Source organism: Panthera onca, chromosome E1 (assembly GCF_046562875.1).
Source record: "Panthera onca isolate mPanOnc1 chromosome E1, mPanOnc1 haplotype 2, whole genome shotgun sequence".
In the NCBI taxonomy this organism is placed as follows: Eukaryota; Metazoa; Chordata; class Mammalia; order Carnivora; family Felidae; genus Panthera; species Panthera onca.
In genome coordinates, this window is record NC_138352.1 from 26,471,783 (window position 1) to 26,497,208 (window position 25,426).

The 25,426-nt window shown below is 40.3% G+C and overlaps 1 protein-coding gene across 1 annotated transcript in view; it reads left to right on the forward strand.

The window, feature by feature from the left end:
- Nucleotides 1-3,611: 3,611 nt before the first annotated feature.
- AKAP10 (A-kinase anchoring protein 10) overlaps nt 3,612-25,426 on the forward strand; it is a 77,756-nt gene continuing 55,941 nt past the window's right edge. The window contains exons 1-4 of the mRNA XM_078437663.2: nt 3,612-3,868; nt 13,851-13,898; nt 18,986-19,168; nt 22,989-23,546. Coding sequence (XP_078293789.2) covers nt 3,781-3,868; nt 13,851-13,898; nt 18,986-19,168; nt 22,989-23,546 — 877 coding nt within the window. The 5' untranslated portion in view covers nt 3,612-3,780. The remainder of the gene's footprint in view (nt 3,869-13,850; nt 13,899-18,985; nt 19,169-22,988; nt 23,547-25,426) is intronic.

A 25,426-nucleotide genomic window follows, 5' to 3' on the forward strand; every position in this document is an offset into this window, starting at 1 on the left:
CCGATTCTGTGTCTCCCTCTCTCTCTGTCCCTCCCCCGTTCATGCTCTGTCTCTCTCTGTCCCAAAAATAAAATAAACGTTGAAAAAAAAAAAAATTAAAAAAAAAAAAAAAAGAATTAACCTTTCTCGGTTGATAAGAATTTTAAGTTACATCTATACCTATTCTGAGTCTTGTCATGAATCTGAGTTGCTTTTATCTGCTTACTAATAAGGTACATGGAGCTTCCTTTCTCTTAGGTATCAAAAGATTTATTTGAATAATGTCTCTGAGGTTATGAATGTTTGATATAGACAACTACATTTGTTGAGTGCCTGTTGTAGAATTCTTTTTTTTTAAATTTTTTTTAACATTTATTTATTTTTGAGACAGAGAGAGACAGAGCATGAACAGGGGAGGGTCAGAGAGAGAGGGAGACACAGAATCTGAAACAGGCTCCAGGCTCTGAGCTGTCAGCACAGAGCCCGACGCGGGGCTCGAACTCACAGACCGCGAGATCATGACCTGAGCCGAAGTCGGACGCCCAACCGACTGAGCCACCCAGGCGCCCCTAGAATTCTTTTTTAAAAAAGTCTTTATTTATTTTGAGAGAGAGCGGAAGGAGGAGGAGGAGGAGGAGCAGAGAGAGAGGGAGACACAGAATCCCCAGCAGACTATGTGTTGTCAGCACAGAGCCTGACTCAGGGCTTGACCTCACAAACCATGTGATCATGACCTGAGCTGAGATAAAAAGTGGGATGCTTAACCAACTGAACCACCCAGGCGCCCCTGTTGTAGAATTCTTCATTAAATTTTTAAACTGTTAGTCATAGGAGATTAATTTTATTCACTGGCTTTGTGATAATTACCTTGCTGATTTTACCTCACTGGTTTGTTGTAACTGATAGAACTCGTTTAAAAAGACCGTGAGGAGTCCCTGAAAATTAGGAATGTAATTAACAGAATTCCTGCTGGTGAAAATGTATTTTGTTTTACATGTAAATTAAAGTGGCTGTAACAAAGTAACTTAGAAATGCAATGCAGAATATCCGTTTGCCACAACTGGGTATTCAGGTGAGTGGAATACCCTTGCTTATTTTTATATTCTCATTTTAGCCTACCTTTATTCACACGTGGATCATCAAATTCTTACAGATTAAATGATAGTACTCTTAAAGCTTCCCTAAGCGTATAAACACTTTAATGGGTGATGATTCAGAAGGCATCTGTACTGCTAGATATTACTCATCACCTCTTATTTGCCCAATAAATAGACACCCCATGCTGGAACATTGGCTAAATGGGTATTAGCTGGAGGTGGAGGAAAAGAGAACAGCAAGTGATATAAACAAATAGCTTTGGAGTCAGACTGACAGTGATTGAAATCCTTACTAGCCTGTGCTCCCTGGGTAAGTTACTCTGAGTCTCAAGGTCATCATCTGTAAATTGGGGGTAATGATATTAGGCATCTTACAGGGTCTTTTGCGGGGGAGAAAGTAAAGGATGAAGTGAGATTGTGATTATAAAGCACTTGGTACGTTGGGAGCACATAATAAGTACTTAAGAAATAATGACAGCTATTATCACCTGACTGGTGCCTGGAGGAATAAAGGCAGCTCCAGAATTTCTGCTAGGAGGGGCTCAAGAGCAGTCATCACACTGGAAGGTGGGAAAGGACACCGCTTTGACATTGATCCCATGCTTAGGTGAAGAAAATGAGAAAGGATTGGAGATTTACAGGGATTAGAGAACGATCCATCCCAACTATCCCCACCACTCTGCCCACATTCCTTGGCACTGCTCCTGTTCGGTGATATTCAGGGGATTTCTTGCACTCCCCCTTCTGTCCCATGCAACTAACCAGTCAACAAAGACAAAAAGCCGCTGCCAACAAAGGATTGAACTCACAACAAGAAGGGAAAGGGAGAGGGGCACTGTGTTTTCATGCCAAGTGTGTGATGCCCTGTGCTTATACCTCTCCTAGATACTGCTTATTCCCTTTATACAGATTGCACCCCAGCCCCCCACTCCCGCTTGACTTCAGACAATCCCCATTTCCAAGGAGAGAGGGGCAAGATCTTTGTTTTCATTGGCCACAGAGAGCAGATCCCACCGCCCCCCCCTCCCCCCCACCTCTGAGCACAGGCTGGTTTCCAATAGCCCCTCAGATCCCAGGAAGACACTGCCCCAATTCCTATGCAGCCTCTGTTGAAGGCTGCAGGAGTCAAACGGACATCCATTCTCAGCACCAACTCAGGTGGATGATACACTCAGGCAACCAGAGTCTAGGCCAGTCTCTCTTGCTTCTGCCTGAACGCACTCTCTTTACCCAGGCAGAGGCTGGATCTTTGCCTCTAGAGGCCAACTCCCTAGGTTTGAAATCCAAGGTTCACCCCTAGTTAGCTTGTGACCCTAGGTAGGCTATTTTTCTGTGCCTAGTTTTCCCCCCACCAAGACAGACTCCAAAGACTATTATTAATCTGCAGGGTTTGGCACAGTAACTTCATAGAAAACTTTCAATAAACATCAGGTCGGATTACCTTACGGGCCCTGGACCAAAACAAACCCATTAAGTTGCTCTAATTATATGGTGAAAGACCCCCGTTTCTGGTTATAGTCTCAACACTGACACTTAGTAACCTCAGACAAGTTGGACTTCTTTTCGGTCCTGTTTCCCCAACCATCACACGATGGACTTCACGGATTAAACAACAAAACTCAGTGAACATTTATTGAGTGCTATCTTCCAGGTTCCTTCCCCAAAAGAGGACGTACAATTATTAATCAGGTACTGAGCACACTCACCCAGTGGTGAGTGACACTGAGGGATAAAGACTTGTTTCATTTAGCTCTGCTTTTAGGGATGGATGCTGGGCCAGAAGTGGATGTGAACAAAGCTGGATGATTCACGAGTTTGCCTTGTAATTACTGGCGATGCTTTTAAGTTACCCTTTCAAACTTGAGCATTTGCAGGGATTTGGTTCTGAAAATAAGCCCACTTCTCCTTTTTTTACTGCCGAGGTCACTGTGACTGAGAGAGGAGCCACACAAAGCAGGTCATGCTTCCTCTTCCCCTTTCGAGGAACCCTGACCCCTGGGATACTACGCGACCAGGGAGGGGAGGGGGGGGGGGGTCCTGCTCTAGAGCAGGGCCTGGGGGTGCAGGGCGAAGCCGCTCCGACCGGCCAGTGCCTTTCAGCCTAACTGGAACCGAGAAACAGGAGGGGCTGAGCCGGAGCGTGGCAGTGCCGGCCTCGCCTCGTACAAGGGCATATGCTCTGAGCGCCCACGGCCGCGCGCCCCAGACCTGAGGCGCCGCACCATCCAGCCCCGGGTTGGGGAGCGCTGCCGCTCCGGGAGGGTCAGCTTTGCGGAGACTAGGTCTGTCCCGCTCCACCCGGGGCTGCAGCCGGGCACCACCAAGCTGCGCCGGGGTACCGCCGCAGGTCCGGGCCACCGACTATCGGAGAAAGCACACGGACAGTAACGCCGTCCGTTCCGGCCACCCCGTATCGGTGAAAGGGCACAGACCGCACGCGCGCAGGGTCACGTGGGCGGGGCGGGCGCGTGCCCCCGCATCCACGAGAGGAGGCGGGGATGGGGGCGGGGCCGACAGCGCGGCCTCCCGTGAAGCCTCGCGCGGGGAAGGACCGGAACTCCGGGCGGGCGGCTTGTTGATAATATGGCGGCAGGAGCTGCCTGGGCTTCTCGAGGAGGCGGTGGGGCCCACACCCGGAAGAAGGGTCTCTTTTCAGGCTAGTGCGGCGGCCGCTGCGGACCCGGAAGTCCGGGCCGGTTGCTGAATGAGGGGAGCCGGGCCCTCCCCGCGACAGTCCCCCCGCGCCCTCCGCCCCGACCCGGGCCCCGCCATGTCCTTCTTCCGGCGGAAAGGTAGCAGAGGGGGGCTCCGGCGGGGAGCCAGGCCGGGCCTCAGGGGCGGCGGTGGGGCAGGTGGGCCTGCACGGGCTTCCTCCCGGGCGGCGGCGGGGCCCTCGGCCTCCGCGCAGACGCCCCCTGCGTGCCTCGCTTTGCTCCCGGACTCTGCAGGGAGGGAGAAGGTGGCTTCCTCGCGCGAGGTCAGGGGAATTGTCTCGCTGGTCCGAAAGTGTTTGCCGAAATTCATACAAGTTAATGCCTGTTTGCGTAAAAAACAGCCTTTGCGTTTGTGTGTGTGTGTGTGTCTAAACTGTGAATCAAGAAAAAGGAAATTCCTTCAGTACCTTGTTAAGGAAGTCTCTGACTTTTCAGAATATTGAGGGTTTTATGTGTCAAAGCAACATGTGAAAATGTTTTCTTCAACGAGTGCTGTTTTCTAGATTCCTCCTTTTTGGGGGGGAAGGGGATTCTGCACTTCCTAAAATAACATTACTTATTGCTAAAAGTTCCCTAATGAAAGAAACTAGTTCTTTTGATGACTTAGCAAGTCTACTAACTACTGGGACGCTCACTCTGTAAACTGCTTATATTTCTGATTTTCCGTTTTAATAGCTGCCCAGAGTTTAAGTAGAGGCAGCTTAATTTTGATCCTGGATAAAGTTGTTGTGTGTCATTAAAAATATATATGCAGAATGAACAAGTGTAGGTCATTTTGGATGATGGTGGTTCTTTGAATTCTTGTTATTTAAGAGAAAAGGTACCAGGACACACACACACACACACACACACACACACACACACACACACAGAAACCAACAACAAAAAGCAACACTAAAACAGGAACGTGGGTTCATATGTCTGCTCTGCTACTGCCTGTAACCTGGGACAGAAAAGTGTTAACCCACTTTTTTCTCTCAACTGAGAATTAGATGATTCGTAAAGGCCCCATTCAGCTATGAATTCAAGAATTCCTTTTAAGTACACGGCCGGCCGAGTATTAGTAACTGATGTCATGGGGTGAGTGAATGAAGCTGTGATGAATGAATGCAGTGCTGAATGAAGGAAACCTGTAAAATGGTACAAGGAAGCTTTGTTGATAACATGCCTTGGTATAGTTAAAAGCTCTAATTTGTTTGACAGTGTTTAGTTTAGTTTTGTTTTTGAAGGGGAAAGAAAGCATTCTGTGTATAATGAGGCAAATTGCATGTTGCATAATAAGACTGTTGTCTCTATTCAACATTTGAATGTCTGCTGCTTGCCAGGCACTGTGCTAGGCCCTCACAATTAAGCCCTGAACAAGACAAAGTCCCTGCACCCATGGAACTTATTGTCTGCTGGGGCAGACGGACAAGAAATTGCTCTTTCTTATGTATGTGTGTTTACAAATTGATAACATGTTACGACAGAGAGAACTGGAGAGAAGAAGCATGTTTTGGTTTGAGGATAGAGAAAGGCTTCAGCAGGTGACCTTGAAACTCAGAGCTGAGGGATCTGTAGGAGGTCACAGAGGGTAGGGAAGAACACTTTGAGCACAGGGAATAGCATGTTCAAAGGTTGTGAGTCAAGAAAGGGTCTGGTGCCCTTCAAGAAAGGAAGGCAGGCCACTGTGCCTTGGGCTTAGAGAGGTAGACAAGATTCAGAGCTTTGTAAGCCATAGTTGTTAGGTTTTATTCCAAGTGCAGAGATGATATTATTTAAACATTTTTAAAGAGGAGTGATTTGGTCTTACGTTATAAAAAGATCATTGTAGATGCTTTTTGCAGACTGAATGTGGCAAGAGTAGAAGCTGGAGATGCTTCTGTTTAGGGATCCCATCCAGTCTTTAAATACCACCTATATGCTGATGACTCCTGAAATTTACATCTCCAGCTTGAATTCTCTCTCCTGAATTAAGAATGGTATATCCCACTGTCGGTCCACTTTATACCTCTACCTAGTAGATACAGGTATATCTATTAATAGAAATGACAGACTAACACATGGATCTTTCACTTACTATATCTAAAATTTAACTCCAGATTTTTTGTCGCCTCAATAAATTCCATGTCTGGCCTTTTAATTGTTCAGGCTAAAACTTGAGTATATTCTTGAGCTTCTCTTTCTCTCCTACTCTATATCTACATCAAATCTGCTAGATCTACCCCAGAACATATCCAAATTCAACCTTGTCCCATTATCCCTCATCCCTGGTCTAGGCAGTCATCTCTGTTTAGATTGGGCAGTTAAGGAAGTCCTTAACATCTTCAAGGATGCCATTCAAATTTCAGCTTAAATGTTAAGAGGAAGCCGGTTTTATGAAAATCAAGAACGGAATTATTTTTCTGTAGGTTTCAATTTGGTTTCCCTTCCCTCCTTGACCCCTATGGTATATTTTCAAATTGCATTATGCCACATCTCTTTTCAAATTTTTCCTGTGACTTCCTGTACTTGGCCCTCCTTTATTGAGGTCCCATTTCCTCTCTGTGTTCATCTCCTGCTTTCCTTTCTCATCACTGTTCCATTTATATTGACCTCTTTGTTGTGAAATACATTCCCACCTCAGGGCCTTTGCACTTACATTTTCTCTCTGTCTGGAAACCCCTTCCCACAGATACCCACTATTTGTTCCCTCGTTTCCTTCAGGTTTTTGATCATTTGGCATCTTAGTGAAGTTTTCTCTGTCCATCCTGCTTTTAACATTGCAGCCCCCAGCCCCTGCACTCCTATCCCCTTGCCCTACTTTCTCTACAGCATTTATCACCATCTGCTTTACTATGTGTTTTATGAAGATGGAAGGTGAGTTTTGTTCGTGGTTGTATTCCCAGGTTTAGGTCCAGTGCCTGGGATATAGTTAGGATTTTAGTAAATATTTGTTGAATAAGTGAATAAAACAAAAGAAAAATATCAGCTAGTAAAAAGTGCTGTGCTGGGAATTTAAACTGATGTGGGAGTAGATCACAGGATGACAATTTGTGTTCAGATAATAAAGGAAGGCTTGTCTGGGAAGATGGTATTTAGATTGAGATCTAAATGAGGAGAGAGAGCCAGCCTCACAAAAGATGAAAGGGACTGCATTGTAGCCGGAGAAAACTGGAAGCACAAATGTCCTGAGGCAGGCATGAACTGGCTGTGTTTAAGGAACCAGAAAAAGGCTGGAACTTACTGGGAATGGGATATGTTTTGGAGATGGAGCTGACATGACTTGGAGTGAGTGGAATTGTCTTTTGGCATTTGTGAGTTGGTGACAACTCTCAGACATCCATGGGGTATGTTGAGGAGGCAGTGGAATGTACGGTTCTGTAGAGATCACCTAGAGAATACCTGTAATACATGAATTAGTTACGTTGAGAGGCTATAACAGAGACACTGAAGTGAAATGGCTCAGACAAGAGAGATTTTTATTACTCTCTTGAGTGTAATGGTCATTGGGTGGCTTTGCTTCACAGTCATTCAGGGATCATTTTCTTCCCATTTTGTTACAGCTCTTTCCCTTAGGGTATGGTCTCTTCTATCAAAGCCATGTCCTAGCCCCTTCTGTCTGTCCTCAGTCTTCTGACCCGTGGTAAGGAGGAAGGAGCAACTTTAGCCAGAAAGTGGCACATAGCCATTTCTATTCATATTCTGTTGGTGAGAATTTAGTCATATGGTCAGAGCTAACTGCAGAGGCTCCTAGGAAATGTAAAATAACTAGCCAGTTATGTGCTAGGTTACAGCCCTCTTGCCAAGAAGAGGAGTGACCATGGTAGCATTTCCTGCCATACTGTAGACAAGAAGGGAGCCTAGGCGAGAGCTCTGGAGTTAATCCAGCTTTTAGAAGTGAAATTGAGAGGGGCGCCTGGGTGACTCAGTCGGTTGGGCATCCAACTTCAGCTCAGGTCATGATCTCACAGTTTGTGGGTTTGAGCCCCGTGTCGGGCTCTGTGCTGACAGCTCGGAGCCTGGAACCTGCTTCGGATTCTGTGTGTCCCTCTCTCTCTGCCTTTCCTCTGCTTGCTTTCTCTCTCTCAAAATAAATAAACACTAAAAAGTTTTAAAAATGTGTAAAAAAGTGAAATTGAGGAACATGAGCCATTGACAAAGGAGAATCAAAAATAAAATGCCAGTCATATAGGAGTGCGATGTCATGGAAACTAAAAGAAGATAATGTTTCAAAAAGAAGGGAGTATTGTGTTGAATGTCACTTGCAAGATCAAGATAGAAATAGCTACTCATTTTATTAATGTGGAAGTAATTGGTCACTTTAAGAGTGTCAGTGGAATGGGTTGAGGGGAGAATGTGAAGTGTGGAAAGTAGCAAGAGGAAAACTAAAAAACACCTTTTCCAAGAAACTTTGCAGTGAAAAGGAACTAAAAGGGGCTTTTGGGTTAAGGGATTTTTTTTTTTTTTAAGATAAAAGATGTCAGAGCACGTTTGTATGCTGATAGGAATGATCTGGTAGAGAGGAGAAAATGATAGAGAAGAGAGGTGTTAATTTGGGAGTAAAGTTCTTGGGAAGTCCTAAGGGATAAGATTAAAGCCTGACTATACCAAGATTTGGTTAGGGTACACTGCTGTTGGGAATTGCAATTGTAGGACCACTTGTATAAAGGTCAAAAACTTTCAAACAATGCTTTATATGGTTTATGGATACATAAATGTATTTAAAGAGTAAAATTATGGTTGGAAACAATAAATGTTCAATTTATGAAATTGTTTCCATAGGGAGAGGGGGAATGAGGTCAGGGAGAGACTTCAGTTGCACCTGCATGTTTTATTTCTTTTGAAAATTTTTCTGAAGCGAGTACAGCATAATGTTAAGATTTGAGAAGACTGAGTGTTGCTCAAACCTGAGTGTTATTCAAATTCTAGTATTGTCTCTGTTTTAGATGTTTCATGAAAAGAATATATAGAAAACAAAAAGCATAGTCAAAATAAGGTGGCTGAAATAAACCTACAAAGATCAGTAGTCACGGTAAATATAAATAGACCAAATTCTAGCAAAAAGCTATATAGCTAAAAGATAAAGCAATTGGATAATAAACCAAAATCCACCATAAACTCTTTATTGGAAACACAACTAAAACATAAGAACATAGAAAAATTGAAAATAAATGGAAAGAAAAAGCAGACAGATGTTAACCAGAAGAAAGCTGTGTGCAGATGGCATACTTTAAAGCACAAAACATTAAGGGCTAAAAAGGTCACTACATTACAGGATGAACACAGTACTAGGAAAATAAAATTCTGAACTGCTTTGTACCTATTATCAGTCTCAAAACACAGAAAGCAAAATATAGAAAATTACCAAGAGAAATCAACAAATTAATAGTCCTGAAGTTTTAAGAATGGTCTTCTTTATAAATCAAGAGCAGTTATCACAATAAAAAGAAATGGGCTGCCCCAGACGGTGAAGAAATGGTGATTTATAGACTGGATTCCTGCTGTATACTACTTAAATAAAAATAGGATCATGAGAAGGTTAAAAGTAAAAGGATGGGAAAATATATTAGAGATATAAGACAAAAAGAAAGCTAATATAGTCTTCACAGGAACACATACACAAAAAAAAGAAGGGAAATTTAAGTTTTGGGAAGGAGGGGAACAAAGGAATTCTAATTCCCAGATAACATGTTTACCTACATAGAAAATTGAAGAAAATCTACACACATACTATTAGAACTCATAAAAGAGTTTGGCTGGGTTTTTAAAATATATGCATTTATATGTAAGTATTTAAAATTCACTTGTATCACTGTATGCCAGTAAAAACAAAAGACTGAAATCTTTATGGAGTTTACAAAACCCAATTGGACAAGAATGGAGACCTAAATAAATGGAGAGGTATACTATGTTCATGGATAGAAATACAATACTGGAAAGATGTGAACTCTCCCAAGTTAATCATTAAGTAAGTCAGTGCTGCTTTAAAAACTCTCATGGAGGTTTTAGGATCAAAACAAGTTAACCCTGTAATTAATATGGCAGATAGTTTCAAGAGAGAATAAGGTAGAGGACTTGGCCCTGCCAAAGTCTGATTATATGGTTAGGTAACTAAGACAATAGAATTAAGTGCTCAGAAACAGACCCATGTATGTATGGGAACTTAGTATACAAAGAATTCCTGTTCATTTGGGAAAGGTTGGACTAATCAGTAAATGATGCTCATTATTCCTCTGGGAAAAGACCGTATTTTCTACCTCCTATCATACACATCAGGGGTCAGCAAACTTTCTATAAAAGACCAGATGGTAAATATATTTGTTAGGCTTTGCAGGCCATAGAGTCTCTTGTCTCATTCTTTCTTATCCTTGTAGCCATAGATAGTATGTAAATAAATGGACATGGCTATGCTAAAATAAAACTTTATATAAAAACCTAGGGGTGGGCCTGATTTGGCTCATGGGCTGTAGTTTCCCAGTCTCTGATAAATAAATTCCAGGTGGATAAGAACCCAGAACTTTAAAAAGCAAAACTTGAAACCATAGGAGAAAATATAGGGGGGAAATCTGATTTTGGGGTAGGAAAAGATACCTTTTTTTTTTTTTAATTTTTAAATTTTTTTTATTTATTTTTGAGACAGAGACAGAGCATGAACGGGGGAGGGTCAGAGAGAGAGGAAGACACAGAATCCAAAGCAGGCTCCTGGCTCTGAGCTGTCAGCACAGAGCCCGACGTGGGGCTCGAACTCATGACTGTGATATCATGACCTGAGCCAAAGTCGGACGCTCAACCGACTGAGCCACCCAGGTGCCCCAGGAAAAGATATCTTAAAAAATAAGACAGGAAAATACAGTCCACATAATGAAAATTTAGCTAATTAAAGTTTAAAACTTCCATGCAATAAAGTTTTATTTATTTGTTTATTTTTTACTTAAGTAAATCTCTACACCCAACATGGGACTCAAACTCATGGTCCTGAGATAAAGATCATGTTCTTTCCACTGATCCAGCCAGGCGCCCAAAGCTTCCATACAGTAAAATATACATAAGGTATTTGCAACACAAATGATTAGTATCCAGAATACTATGGCATTCCTACCAATAAGTAAAGGATGAAGGACATGAATAGGCAGCCCATAAAAGAGGAAACCTAAACAGCCAATAAACATGAAAGGTATCCCCTCAAAGGAAATCAAGGAAGTGAGTTCAAAACACCATCAAGTGACATTTGAAAAATTTATATAGCCACTTTCATTAAAAATACCCATCATTGGTTACCTAACAGTTCCATTTCTAGGGTTTTATCCTAGAGAAATTCTTACCTATATACATTGGAAGACACATACTAGATTGTTGATCACATCAATGTTTGTGATCATGAAAACTAGGAAATAAAACTTAAATGTTTATTAACAGGAAAATGGGTAAATAAAAGTGCATTTTAGGAATGAAGCAGCTAAAGTGAATGAACTAGAACCACATGAATCTACTAGAATTGCATCAGTATAGACAAAAGTGAAATTGTGGAATGGATACAGGTGTCAGGTATGTATAGAAAAATACTATTTATGTACTTTTAATTTTTTTAAGTTTATTTATTTTAAGAGAGACAGTGTGAGCGGGGAAGGCGCAGAAAGCAAGGGAGAGAGAGAATCCCAAGCAGGCTCCGAACTGTCAGCACAGAGCCCAGTGCAGGGCTTGAACTCATGAAATCGTGAGATCATGAGATCATGGCCTGAGCTGAAACCCAACGTCAGGTGCTTAACCGACTGAGCCACCCAGGTGCCCCTATGCAATTTTTAAAGATGTACAGAATAATAGCATTTTTAAAAGTCATTTGTAGGAATAGTCTAAAAACATACAGGGCAGTAAACATCCAATTCAGGACCAATTTATCTCCGGGAAGGGAAGAAGGGCAATGGGATCAGGTAGTGGTTCATAGGATCCTTTATATGTATAATATTTCAGGGGAGGGAATAGGTAAGTCAGACCTCTAATATTTGGCGAAGCTGGATTGTGTGTGTACTTTTATGTTTGAAATATTAACTAGGAGATTTGATTTGTAAGATGAGAATGTATTGAGGGTGACGGAAGTGGAACTGTGAAGATATATTTTGGTGGTAAAGTCAGTCGGTCTTAGAAGTGGTTTGGGTGTAGGAGGTAAGAGAGAGGCATGTTACGAATGACTTCCAGGTTTTCGGCCCGAGAAACTGGGGTGATCGTGTCATTCATGAGAGAAAAGACTGAGGTAGAATAGGTTTGGGAAAAGATGGTACGTTCTGTTTTGGACTAGTGTTATTATGGAAGATGACAGGGAGGTGGTTAAATTTAAGGTCAAAAAGGACTTAAACTAGAAATAGAAATAGAGGATTCGCAGCTTACGTTTGGTATTGAAAGCCTTAAGAATGGGTAAGCTCAGCCAGGAAATATGTGTATGTGTATGTAGTGAAATATGAAATATGTGTATGTGTATGTAGTGAAAAGAAAAGGTGCTCAGACCCTTTCCCTGAGAAACTCCCAGTGGGCACTTGGAGAAGTTGGCAAGGCGGTCAACTGAGAAGGAGCAGCTGGAAAACCGGGAGAGTGGAGTGCTGTGGAAGCCAAGACAAGTTCACGTTTCAAGTGGGAGATGTAGTCAGTTGGCAAACGCCGCGGTGAGGGCTGCAACCCAGTCCCTTCTACTGCATTTCCTTGTTTGATCTTCCTAAGAGTAGTGATCAGTACCTGCAATGATCTTGCTTATATTTGTCCGTGTTGGTCTCCACATTCATGCATGTAGACTTCTTGAAGGCAGGACTGCTCTTTTCTGAGCCAGGAGAGTATCTAGCACATTCGAGGCACTCAAATAACTTGTTGACGGATTGATTTATCAGATACCGTGAGAGCTAGTTATTTCCTGCTACTGGTGTTTAATGTTTTTTTTTTTTATTAAAAAAAAAAAAATTTTTTTTTTATTAAAAAAAAAAAAATTTTTTTTTTATTAAAAAAAAAAAATTTTTTTTTTTTTAACGTTTATTTATTTTTGAGACAGAGAGACAGAGCATGAACGGGGGAGGGCCAGAGAGAGGGAGACACAGAATCTGAAACAGGCTCCAGGCTCTGGGCTGTGAGCACAGAGCCTGACGCGGGGCTCGAACTCACAGACCGTGAGATCATGACCTGAGCCGATCAGCCGCTTAACCGACTGAGCCACCCAGGCGCCCCGAGGTGTTTAATGTTTAAGAGCACGAGTAGAGAGATGGTCACATTTTGAGATTTCTTATTTTGATTGGCTTTTCGTGGTGAGGTTAAAGAAAATTTAATGTTGAAAAAAAAAATACAAGAAAAGTAAGGAAGGTTAAAAATAGTCTTAGGTTAGATCCTGTAAGCGTTCACGCTTTGCTTAAGCTGCCATGTACCTTCCTTTCTTGGATATTATATTACTAGCATACTTGCAGTACAATTTCTACTGTTTTGTGTAATGGAGAAGAAACTATATAGCTTTTTAAGAGAAATTGTTGGGCCTTGATTGAGTTTTAGAAGTTTAGAATGTAAGTTTAGAATGTTTGTATTAGGTACTGTGAGGGTAATACACAAGAAGTAAGATAGGAGATACAAAGAACTCTTTTCCTCAGGATGTATCTAGTAGTGGGCATCTTTTAATAATATTAGTTAACATCCTAAATTTACTGTGTGCCTGTTACTCTCCTACACCCTTTACAAATATTTATTTTTTTCACCCACGACCCTCTAAGATAGGTGTTATTACTAACCTAATTTTATACATCAAGGAAACTGAGACCCAGAGAAGTAACTTGTCCAGGATCACATGGCTGTGTAATAAGTGGCAAGCTAGAATTTGAACCCAGGTGTTCTGCATTGTCTCTCCGTAAGCACACTCTGTGCTTGTGCTCTTGAATGAATGATGTTCAAAGGTCACTTCCTTAGAGAAACTTCCCCCGACAATTGTCCTGCCCTGTCTCCCTCGCAAGGCACCGATTCTATTATTGTACAACTTTGAATATTCATCTGTTAGAGTAAAGCTTGTCTAATTTTGACAGCATGTAGAATGGATCTTCTCAACTGTAAAAGTTGCTCATGATGCTCTTTTGTCTTCTAGTGAAAGGCAAAGAACAAGAGAAGACCTCAGATGGCAAGTCAGTTAAAGGTGAGTTCCACGTCATTCCATTGTATTAAAAAGTGATGTGTTCCGCATTTATAGGCTATTGAATCCTGGTATCTTCCCCCTTCTTTTGCCATTATTCGTCTCTGTCTTCTTTTATAATTAGGGTTGTGACTTATTTCCTTGTTCAGCCTATATACTTACTAGCACATGATAGGCTTTTTACTAAGCGCTCGTTGGCTGTCCTAGTGATACAGTAAACCAGTCCTTATTAATCACCCATTTGATTGTTCCTAAAAGCAATTAGTTGTCTTTCTATTAAAAAAACAAAAAGCGAAAAATACTCTGAACCGAGCTGACAGCTAAGTGAAAGAACTACCACTTCTAAGGCTTGGTTTTCCAGAAGTGTGGATGATCACAGCTTTAACTTCTCTGCTACTTTGGATGAATGGTCTTAAAATTTATTCAGAGTACTTTATTGTAGTCAATATATTGCCCTTATTTATAGGTTAGAGCATGCTTTTTTAGGTTGTGATCCCTACTATAGTTTTGACTGATTTCATCATGTCCATGTACAAAGATTGGAATGGAAGATTATGATGGAAATTGTTTCTATAGCTGTTACATGTAAGTTTCTTAAAGAAAATTTATTTACATGAAATCTGTAGATTGCTGCTTAGATTTTTCTTTCAAATGTTTGTTATGTAGCTAGCAGTGAGTATTAACTGTATATGATCAATTTGCCAGAGAGACTGATTATAACTTGAGAGATTTATAAAATTAGGGAAAAACTAGGGTAGCTTGCAGTCTTATTTTCTGCTTATTTCTGATAATTTAAAGCCAGTTGGATTCCACATTGGTTCATACTGCCTTCCTCAAGCAAAATTTGATTGGCTTCAAGCCCTTAGCAAGCAGTGTGTGTGAAGACAAGATCTGATTGTAGAAGGAACAGACTTTGATGTCTCAGGCACACAGATCTTCTACTCTAAACTCTGCTACTAACAGTATGACCTTGGGAAGTGACGTAACCTTTTTCGGTTCTTCGTTGCAGAATGAGAGAACTGGCCTGCCTCACTTTCTAAGTCTATATGAGGCTAAAAAGTTCCATGTTCATACTCTGTGACAATATATAATCTGTGCTTACCTGACTTACCTTGGAATAATACAGAAGCAAGACGGGAAACAGGCCCTCACGAAGTTAGCAGTCTGATTAGAACTTAGATGCAGAATAGTAGCAAATACCCCAACATACTAATAACTACCATTTCTTGAGCACCTGTTCTCTTCTAGGCATTAGCCAAAAAACTGCGGCTGTAACAGTGAACAAAAAGGACTTGGATCCTGTAGTCCTTGAACTTATAGATTGGTAGGGGAGACGCATGTTAATCAGGTGATTCCACAGATGGCATGGGCTAGAATCTGTAGTGATGGAAATGAAGTGATCTGGATAGAGCAGTTTAGAGCTAAAATGGATAGAACTTGGTTACTGAATAAATATGAGATGTAAGGGAAAGGGAGGTTTAAGGTTGACACCTACTTTTCTGGTTTGCCCAACAGTGAGACTGGTGGAGAACCAGGTCGGGAAATTATATGTTCAGTTTTGGCATGTTGGGTGGGAGATACTTGGGAGACATTTACATATATTTTATGCACACAGTAATTCTAGAGTCTGAGTTTCCATCCAGAGGTGAAAGTGATTTTCTAGAGTCTGGCAGACCAAAGTTGATATCCTGCATGTTGAAACAAATGACTCTTTACCATCTCGTTGGCTTCTGGCAAAGTATTTAACTTTTGTCTGTGTCCACATCTCCAAAATGGGGAAAATACTGGTCCTGCAAAATTGTTGTGAGAAATAATGAAATAACGTACCCCCAGAAACGTCTGTGAAGCAACCCGTACTGCATTGGTAGCTCTTGTTTTCTAGTTTTAGCAGGAGAGGCCCTCAATATGTTGACTTCGTTAAATGAAGTGCTGTGAGGAGTTCAGAGGAATTTGAGATCAGCAAATGGTTTCTGAAGTGTAGGGAAGACTATAAAAATGGGACTTAACGTATCTAAAAGTTGAAGAAGAAGGATTTGAATGAAAGAGACGATTTTGTCTCTTTTTCTCCTACCATCGCAGCTTCTTGTTTCTTTGGGTATATATTGGGCAGAGGGACCTTCATTCAGACAAGTAAAGATATTTTTACAGAAGAGTGATATCCATTATGAGGGTCATAAAGACCAGAAAAGAGAGTTGAGACAGAAAAATAGGGAGCCTGCAGGCTATTGAACAGGATGTTGATGCTTTACATACAGTATTTATGAAAGGTTAGTCTGAAAGCGTTCTGTAGGATGGAGATCCTAGAAGTTCTTTTACTGTAATGCAGAAAGGCCTATATTAAAGATGTGGTGTTGATAATAAACAGACAAGTAGATGTTTAAAGATCTTGAAGGAAAAGTCAACAGATCTTGGCAGGCAAACACATAGAGCAAAAAAGAATGGGTCCAAGATTTTGAGCTTTGGAGACTTGCAGATTGAACAGAGACAGGGAAATTGAGTAGGAGATTTAGTTTGGAAGAAGATGCAGGAAGTTTGATATTTGGACAAATTGGTCTTGATATGGTAAAGTCAAAGTGAGAATAGCTAGTAGTAAGTTATTACAGATACAGGATCAAAGCCCAGATCAAAGGACAGGTCTCAGATACAGGTCAGGGGTTCTCAACCGGGGTTCTAGTTCCACACAGGTACAATCTAGGAGCTGCTGCTGGAGGTCCAGGGCATGAGTGAGACTCTCCCCTTGAATCCGCCAGTTACTAGTAACTCTCTTTTTAAATCTCTTTTAGATATCTATTTAGGTTTTAGATACTTATTTTATTTAGAGATTTGTTTTACAGGTGTATCAGGGTCCTCACTTAAGTTTATTTGGGGGGAAAAAAGCGTGTTTACGGTTTAAAAAAAAATGTTTGAAAAAGATTGCTGTAGCCATAATTTGAGGTTTGAGAATAAATGTTGTTTCTAGCAGGAAGAATAGAAGAACAGAGAACCTCAGGAAGAGGGGGTCCTGAGGAGTCATGGAAGGAGATCATATCTGACACAGTGGACTAATAAATGTGTTCTAAGGGCTTGAAAGGGAGGCACAGATAAAAAAGATATTTTCTATAGAAAAGTAAATTAAGGAGCACGTAGTACCATGGAAACCAAAGGAAGGTAGACTATCTGGAAGCAACATCTAAAATAAGGGGCGCCTGGTGGCTCAGTCGGTTAAGCGTCCGACATCGGCTCAAGTCATGATTTCACCGTTTGTGAGTTCGAGCTCTGCGTCAGGCTCTGTGCTGACAGCTCAGAGTCTGGAGCCTGCTTCAGATTCTGTGTCTCTCTCTGTCTCTGCTCCTCCCCTGCTTATGCTCCGTCTCTCTCTCTCTCTCTGTCTCTCTCTTCCTCTCTCTTCCTCAGAAATAAAATAAACATTAAAAAATAATAAGTCAATGGTTCTAATAAGAGGAGAAATAAATAAATTAATAGCATTTTGTATCATTATATACATCTAATAAGGAAACCATTAATCTTACCCGTTCTTACAGAATGTTATTTGTAGTTTGTTATCTATACAAAAAACCATTATTGTTTATAAAGTTGCTAAAATGATTTTGCTCTCTTTAATTTATCGTGAAAACAAAACAAAAAACAAGACTTGATTCTAAAACTGAAAAAAATCTCTTGAGGACAACTCCATTTTGTAATTCTCCCAACTCTTGTTGAATGACTGGTAAATATAGGCACCCGACAAATAGGTATGGACATTCATGTTCTTACCTGCTTTATCCTATTTATCAAAACGTCTCGAAAAGTAAGAGAGTGAATTACAGTATGCTGTACTCTTCATAAGAAATGTTACCTGGTATTGTTCAGAATCTGTGGGAACTGTTTGCTGAGATTGAGGAGTGCTTATCTGTTGGCAGTGTAGTAAAATAAATAGTGTTGGTGGCTACAAGTTTAGTTATCTAAGAGTATTTATCTTGAGGGTGTGGGGTATGGAATGCTAGGTGACCTATATCTCTTCTATCCTTCTCACTATAGCAATGTGCTAAACCAAAACTTCTTCAAAACCTTGAATAAGAGTCATTGATATTTGGGGGGATAGCTAGAATTTTGATCCAGCTGTGTACCAACAAGGTCACAGGATTACTTTGACAGTATTATAATATTGAGTTGATTATTTCCTATTAATAAATAGGTAACTAGTCTCTTTATTCTGATGTCAATAGGATCTTTCTTCAGACTACTAAAGAAAGTATATTTTGTGAATAAAAAAATTGTTTTTTAATGTTTATTTATTTTTGAGAGAGAGAGAGAGAGACAGAGCGCAAGTAGGGGATGGGCAGAGTGAGAAGGAGACATAGAATCTTAAGCAGGCTCCAGGCTCTGAACTGTCAACACAGAGCCCGACGCGGGGCTCAGACTCATGAACCGCAAGATCATGCCCTGAGCCAAAGTCAGATGCTTGCCTAAGCCACCCAGGTGCCCCTATTTCGTGAAATTTTTTAAGTATGCTTTATGTTTAAGCAGCTTGAAACTTGATTAGAAATGTTTTTTTATGAAATAGAGAAATTTGTTACCCAATTAAAAAGTAAAATAAGGGGCACCTGGCTGGCTTAGTCATTAGAGCATGTGACTGTTGATCACAGGGTCATGAGTTCAAGCCCCATGTTGGGTGTGGAGCCTACTTAAAAAAAAATGAGAATAAAAGGTAAAAGTAATATAAGCGTTCTGAAGAGTATTTTCTGGTTCCCCCCCTATTTTGTTTTAGTTTTTTGTTCTTTGGTCAAAAAAGGATTAAGGAATTGAAAAGGGTCCATATATCAATGTTTCCTGGCTTTGGCACTTTCTATCATCAGAAGTTCTCAAAGATCTCTGTTTTCAGTTTCGTTTTTAGCACAATATTTTGAGAGTTTTAAATAATAATAGGACATTTCCTTCCAGTTTTCTGCCCCTTGATTGATTTACCTTTCCCCTAAGTATTTTTGAGTGCCTACCTAAGAGAGGTGTTACAGAATTTAATTTTTAAGGTTCTCTTAAAGCCCTTTTATGAGACAGTTTTAGACGATCGAGTTGCGTTTAACTTTTAACCATTTGTTTTTGAAAAATTACAGCTTCAATATCTGTACATTCCCCACAAAAAAGCACTAAAAATCATGCCTTGCTGGAGGCAGCAGGACCAAGTCATGTTGCAATCAATGCCATTTCTGCCAACATGGACTCCTTCTCAAGTAGCAGGACAGCAACACTTAAGAAGCAGCCAAGCCACATGGAGGCCGCTCATTTTGGTGACCTGGGTAAGTGACTCACTTTTTGTTAACTTCCAATAGAAGGAAGGATTTGAGTGTAATATGTGAAACTCTTGCTGGAGGATACTGGAATTACAATTGGAACAGGCTTTGAAAAAACGTATTTAAAATAACAGCTATAAGTATAATGAATGGCACTCTATTGTGTTCCTGTAAGTATAAAATGTGAAGCATTCTCAGTAGAAAAATCGGCCATTTTCAGAAGAAATATATTTGGCTGCTAATTATGTGAAAAAGATGCCTCACTTCATGCATACTCAGGGAAATGCAAATTTAAATAAGTTCCCCCAACACATGAGCAGATATTTAAAGTTTGATAATTTGAATGTTAATGTAGATGAAGAGAAATGGCCACTCCTATTTAGTGGAAGTATAAATTGATGAAAATTTTTTGGAAGGCAGTTTGGAAGTATTTATCAAAATATAAAATATAAGATCTAGCCCTCAGATATATTTACATATATGCAGAGAGATGTATATCCGAGTATGTGTGTGTTGTTTGTGATAGCAAAAAAGCGAGGAACAAGGTAAATATCTGCTAATGAAGAAGCAGTCAAGTTGTGGTATACCTGTATTTGAAATAGTGGGTAGCCATTTAAAAACCTGAAGATAACATAGAGAAATATCTAAGGTGAAAGTTTAAATTTTTTTTTTTTAACGTTTATTTTTGAGACAGAGACAGAGCATGAACGGGGGAGGGGCAGAGAGAGAGGGAGACACAGAATCCGAAACTGGCTCCAGGCTCTGAGCCATCAGCCCAGAGCCCGACGCGGGGCTCGAACTCACGGACCGTGAGATCGTGACCTGAGCTGAAGTCGGACGCTTAACCGACTGAGCCACCCCGGCGCCCCTAAGGTGGAAGTTTAAAAAAGCAGGTCGCATAACTGTGTGGAGTAGGATCCCTATTATGTTAAAATAGCTTCTCTTTCTCCCTTGTCCCCCACCCCTAAAGATAAGGAGACTGATGTTTTCTGAATTTTTGTCATCCAGATTTCTGCATTTATAAAAATTGCATACCATGGTATCATAAATTGAAAAAACGATCCCATGAATAAATTGATGTCTAATAAAATTAATCCCTCTTTTGCCATATTCACTTAACATTAGTGTTTATTCAAAGGTGCCAAAGTATTTATGATGGGTCACACTCAGCAGTACATTGCAAACAACATTTGTATTGGTCACAAAATAAAATTGTAAGTTTTACTGGATCACACCTGTGTTGCTGGTGAGAATGTGAAATGGGACAGCCACTCTGGAAAACAGATTGGCAGTTTCTTATAAAGCTGAATATGCAGTTACCATATGACCCATCAGTTTCACTCAGCATTTATCCCAGAGAAGTGGAAACTTACATTCACATAAAAAACCTATATACCGATGTTCATAGCAGCTTAAAAGCCAAAAACTGACTGTCTTTCCACAGGTGAGTGAATGTGGTTGAATAAACTGATACATCCACGCCACAGAATACTACTCAGCAATAAAAAAGAGCAGACTATTGATATACCTAACAACTTGGATGAATCTCAGGGGAGTTAGGCTGAGAGTCAAAAGCCAGTCCCAAAATGTTATATTTGTGTAGTATGATTCCATCTGTATAATATTCTTTTTTTAAATGATTTTTAAAAATTTGTTTTTGAGAGAGCGTGTGTGCCTAAGTGGGCAGGGGCAGAGGCGGGGGCAGAGGATCTGACTGAACCACCCAGGCGCCTCTGTATAATATTCTTGAAAATTAGAGAAATGAAGAACACGGTAGTGTTTGCCAGAGGTTAGGAACAGAGGAGGTGGTTATAAAAGGCCATATGAAGGATCCATGTAGCATTGGAACTATTGAGTATCTTGGTGGTTACATGTGATAAAATTGCATAGAACAAAGTACACGAGTGAGTACAGGTAACATGGGAAATGTGAGTAAGATTGGTGGATTGTATCAATGTCAGTACCTTGGTGGGATACTGTACTGTAGTTTTGTAAGATGTTACCATAGGGGAACCTGGGTAAGGGGTACATGGGATCTCTGTATTGTGTCTTACACTTTTTTTTTTTTTGAATTTACCATTATCTCAAAATTAAAAGTTTAATTTAGGGGTGCCTGGGTGGCTCAGTCGGTTGAGTGTCCGACTTCAGCTCAGGTTATGAGCTCACGGTTTGAGTTCGAGCCCTGCATTGGGCTCTATGCTGACAGCACAGAGCCTGGAGCCTGCTTTGGATTCTTTGTCTCCTCCTCTCTCTGACCCACTCCCGCACCCGCTCTGTCTCTCTCTCTCTCTCAAAAATAAGCAAACATTAAAAAATTTTTTAGAAGTTTAATTTAAAAAATTGTAACTCTAGGGGCGCCTGCATGGCTCCAACTCTTGGTTTCAGCTCAAGTCATGATCTCACTGTTTGTGAGTTCGAGCCCCGCATTGGGCTCTGTGCTGACAGTGCAGAGCCTGCTTGGGATTCTCTCTCCCTCACTCTGCCCCTCCCCTGCTCTCTCTATCTCTCTCAAAATAAATTAAATAAACTTAAAAAAAATAAAATATTGTAAGTCTTGTAAAGGGTCAGGATTTTCTGAAGTTCGTGAAAGTGATGTTGACCAAGATGCCCTAGTTAACATTGACAATGAGACAGCCAGCAAGGATGATTCGCAGAGAGATTCAAAAGAAAATGATTTGAATATCAAAGGATTAAGAAAAGCCCTTTTGAAAAATTGGTGAAGCCCTTGTTAATTTTATGAAAATGAACCTCAATGTGCCACTGCTGTGAATGTAAAAAATGTTTTTAAATTTTTTGTTTAATAACTAGTTTGTGGTTAGAATCATAACCTAAATTTAGTCTAATGTAAAATGAGCATATTTTTATTAAGTTTTATTTAATTTTACTTTTCTAGCTAATCTCCAAGAACTGTTCTTTATTCTGTTGTAATCAGTGCTGAGAGTTGGTAACATTTTTCTAGCTATATCCACACATCCACAATTTTCCTCAGGAAAAATTCCTAGCAGTGGAGTTACTAGATTGAAAATCATGGAGATTTCTAAAGCTTTGCTGTCTGTTACTGAGTGCTCCTTCAAAAAGGTTTTCCCGTCTTTTCTTCTCATCATCAGTGGGTGACAGCGTTGGCCTGTTTTTTCTTTGCCTTTGTTAATTGTTACTTTTTGAAACAACATCTTCCAGTTTGACAGACAAAAATGTGACCTTGTATGAATTTGCTTTTCTGGGATTTTTAACTAGATTGAATACATTTTCATATTTTTATTGGCCTTTTTTCCTTTCTCTGGGACTAGTATCATAAGATTTTTTTTTTTTTTTTTTTTTAAGAATTTACATGGTCTGAACTGCCATTAAAAGAGATAATACTTGGGGCGCCTGGGTGGCTCAGTCGGCTAAGCGTCTGACTTCAGCTCAGGTCATGAACTCGCGGTCCGTGGGTTCGAGCCCCGCGTCAGGCTCTGTGCTGACAGCTCAGAGCCTGGAGCCTGTTTCGGATTCTGTGTCTCCCTCTCACTCTGACCCTCCCCTGTTCATGCTCTGTCTCTGTCTCAAAAATAAATAAACGCTAAAAAAAAAAATAATAATAAAAAAAAAAAAGAGATAATACTTGAGTTACAAAGAGCTTTTTGATGGATTAAATAAGTTTTGGACAGTTGTTTCTTTGCTTGTTTAGAAGCCAGAACTATAGAGTTTTTAGTTCTTTATTCATTTAAATTGCTAGGGAAGTAAACTTTATTCAAGAATTCTGGTACCACTGATGCTAAAAGTGACTGACTTATCTGTCAATCTTAAATTATTTGTTACTGAGCTGCTAATCTTTTGCTTCTTTTAGGCAGATCTTGTCTGGACTACCAGACTCAAGAGACCAAATCCAGTCTTTCAAAGACTCTTGAACAAGTCTTACATGACACAGTTGTCCTCCCTTATTTCATTCAATTCATGGAACTTCGGAGAATGGAGCATTTGGTTAAATTTTGGTTAGAGGCTGAAAGTTTTCACTCTACGACTTGGTCTCGAATAAGAGCACACAGTCTGAACACAGTGAAGCAGAGCTCATTGGCCGAGCCTGTCTCTCCATCTAAAAAGCACGAAACTACAACGTCTTTGATAACTGAGTCTCTTGACAAGGGATTGGAGGATTCTTGCTCAGCCCAGTTGCTTATGACTCAATCAGAAGGAATTGACGTGAATAATAGAACTAGCAACATTCAGAATCACTTGCTGCTTTCCCGGGAATGTGACAGTGCCCATTCTCTCCATCTTGAAATGGCCAGAACAGGAACTCATCAACTTTCCATGGAAACCCAAGAATCCTCCTCCAGACTTCTAGTAGCCAGTAGAAATAGTCCTTCTTCACCACTAAAGGACTTATCAGGAAAATTAATGAAAAGTAAGTATGTGATTTTCTTGTCTCTCTTTATCCTGTTTGGTTTGTTTGTTTAATCAGTTTACAAAGTAGAATTTGAGGGGAATAGAAGGGTTGGAATCGTTTTCTTATTGATTGATTGATTGATTGATTTAAATCCAGGTTAGTTAACATATAATGTAATAATGAGTTCAGGAATAGAATTTAGTGATTCATCACTTACATGTAACACCCAATGCTCATCCCAATAAGTGCCCTCCTTAATGCCCGTTGCCCACTTAGCCCATTCCCCCACCCATCAGCAGCCCTCAGTTTGTTCTCTGTATTTAAGTGTCTCATGGTTTGTCTCCCTCTGTCTTATCTTATATTTGCTTCCCTTCCCCTCTGTTCATCTGTTTTGTTTCTTAAATTCCATTATGTGAGTGAAATCATATATTTGTCTTTCTCTGACTGACTTATTTCACTTAGCATAATACACTCTGGTTCCATACATGTTGTCACAAATGGCAAGATTTCATTCTTTTTGATTGCCGAGTGATACTCCATTGTATATATATACCACATCTTCTTTATCCATTTATCAGTTGATGGACATTTGGGCTCTTGCCATACTTTGTTGTCAGTAGTGCTGCTATAATCATTGGGGTGCATGTGCCCCCTCGAATCAGCATTTTTGTATCCTTTGGATAAATACCTAGTACTGCAATTGCTGGGTCATAGGGTAGTTGTATTTTTAATTTTTTGAGGAACTTCCATACTGTTTTCCAGAGTGGCTGCACCAGTTTGCGTTCCTACCAGCAGTGCAAAAGGGTTTCTCTTTCTCTGCATCCTCACTGACATCTGTTGTTGCCTGAGTTAATTTTAGTCATTCTGATAGGTATGAGGTGGTATCTCATTGTGGTATTGATTTGTATTTCCCTGATACTGAGTGATATTGAGCATCTTTTCATGTGTCTGTTAGCCATCTGGATGTCTTGTTTGGAAAACTGTCTATTCGTATCTTTTGCCCATTTCTTCACTGGATTATTTGTTTTTTGGGCATGCTGAGTTTGATAAATTCTTTATAGACTTTTGGATATTAACCCTTTATCTGAGATGTCATTTGCAAATATTCTTTCCCATTCCATTGGTTACCTTTTAGTTTTGCTGATGTTTCCTTTGCTGTGCAGAAGCTTTTTATCTTGATGAGGTCCCAATAGTTCATTTTTGCTTTTGTTTCCCTTGCCTCTGGAGATGTGTCAAGTAAGAAGTTGCTGCAGCTGAGGCCAAAGAAGTTGTTGTCTGTTTTCTCTAGGATTTTGATGACTTCCTGTCTTATGTTTAGGTCTTTCATCCATTTTGAGTTTATTTTTGTGTATGGTGTAAGAAAATGGTCCAGGGTCATTCTTCTGCTCGTCGCTGTCCAGTTTTCCCAACACCATTTGCTAGACTGTCTTTTTCCCATTGGATAATCTTTCCTGTCAAAGATTAGTTGGCCACATATTTGTGGGTCCATTCTGGGTCCTCTGTTCTGTTCCATTGATCTGTGTGTCTGTTTTTGTGCCAGTACCATAGGATCTTGACGATTACAGCTTTGTAATACAGCTTGGAGTCCGGGCTTGTGATGCCTCCAGCTTTGGTTTTCTTTTTCAGGATTACTTTGGCTATCCGGGGTCTCTTCTGGTTTCATACAAATTTTAGGATTGCTTGTTCTAGGTCTGTGAAGAATGCTGGTGTTACTCTGATAGGGATTGCATTGAATGTGTAGATTGCTTTGGGTAGGAATTGGCATTTTAACAATATTTGTTCTTCCAATCCATGAGCATGGAATGTTTTTCCATTTTTTTTGTGTGTCTTCTTCAGTTTCTTTTCATAAGCTTTTTATAGTTTTCAGTGTATAGATTTTTCACATTTTTGGTTAGGTT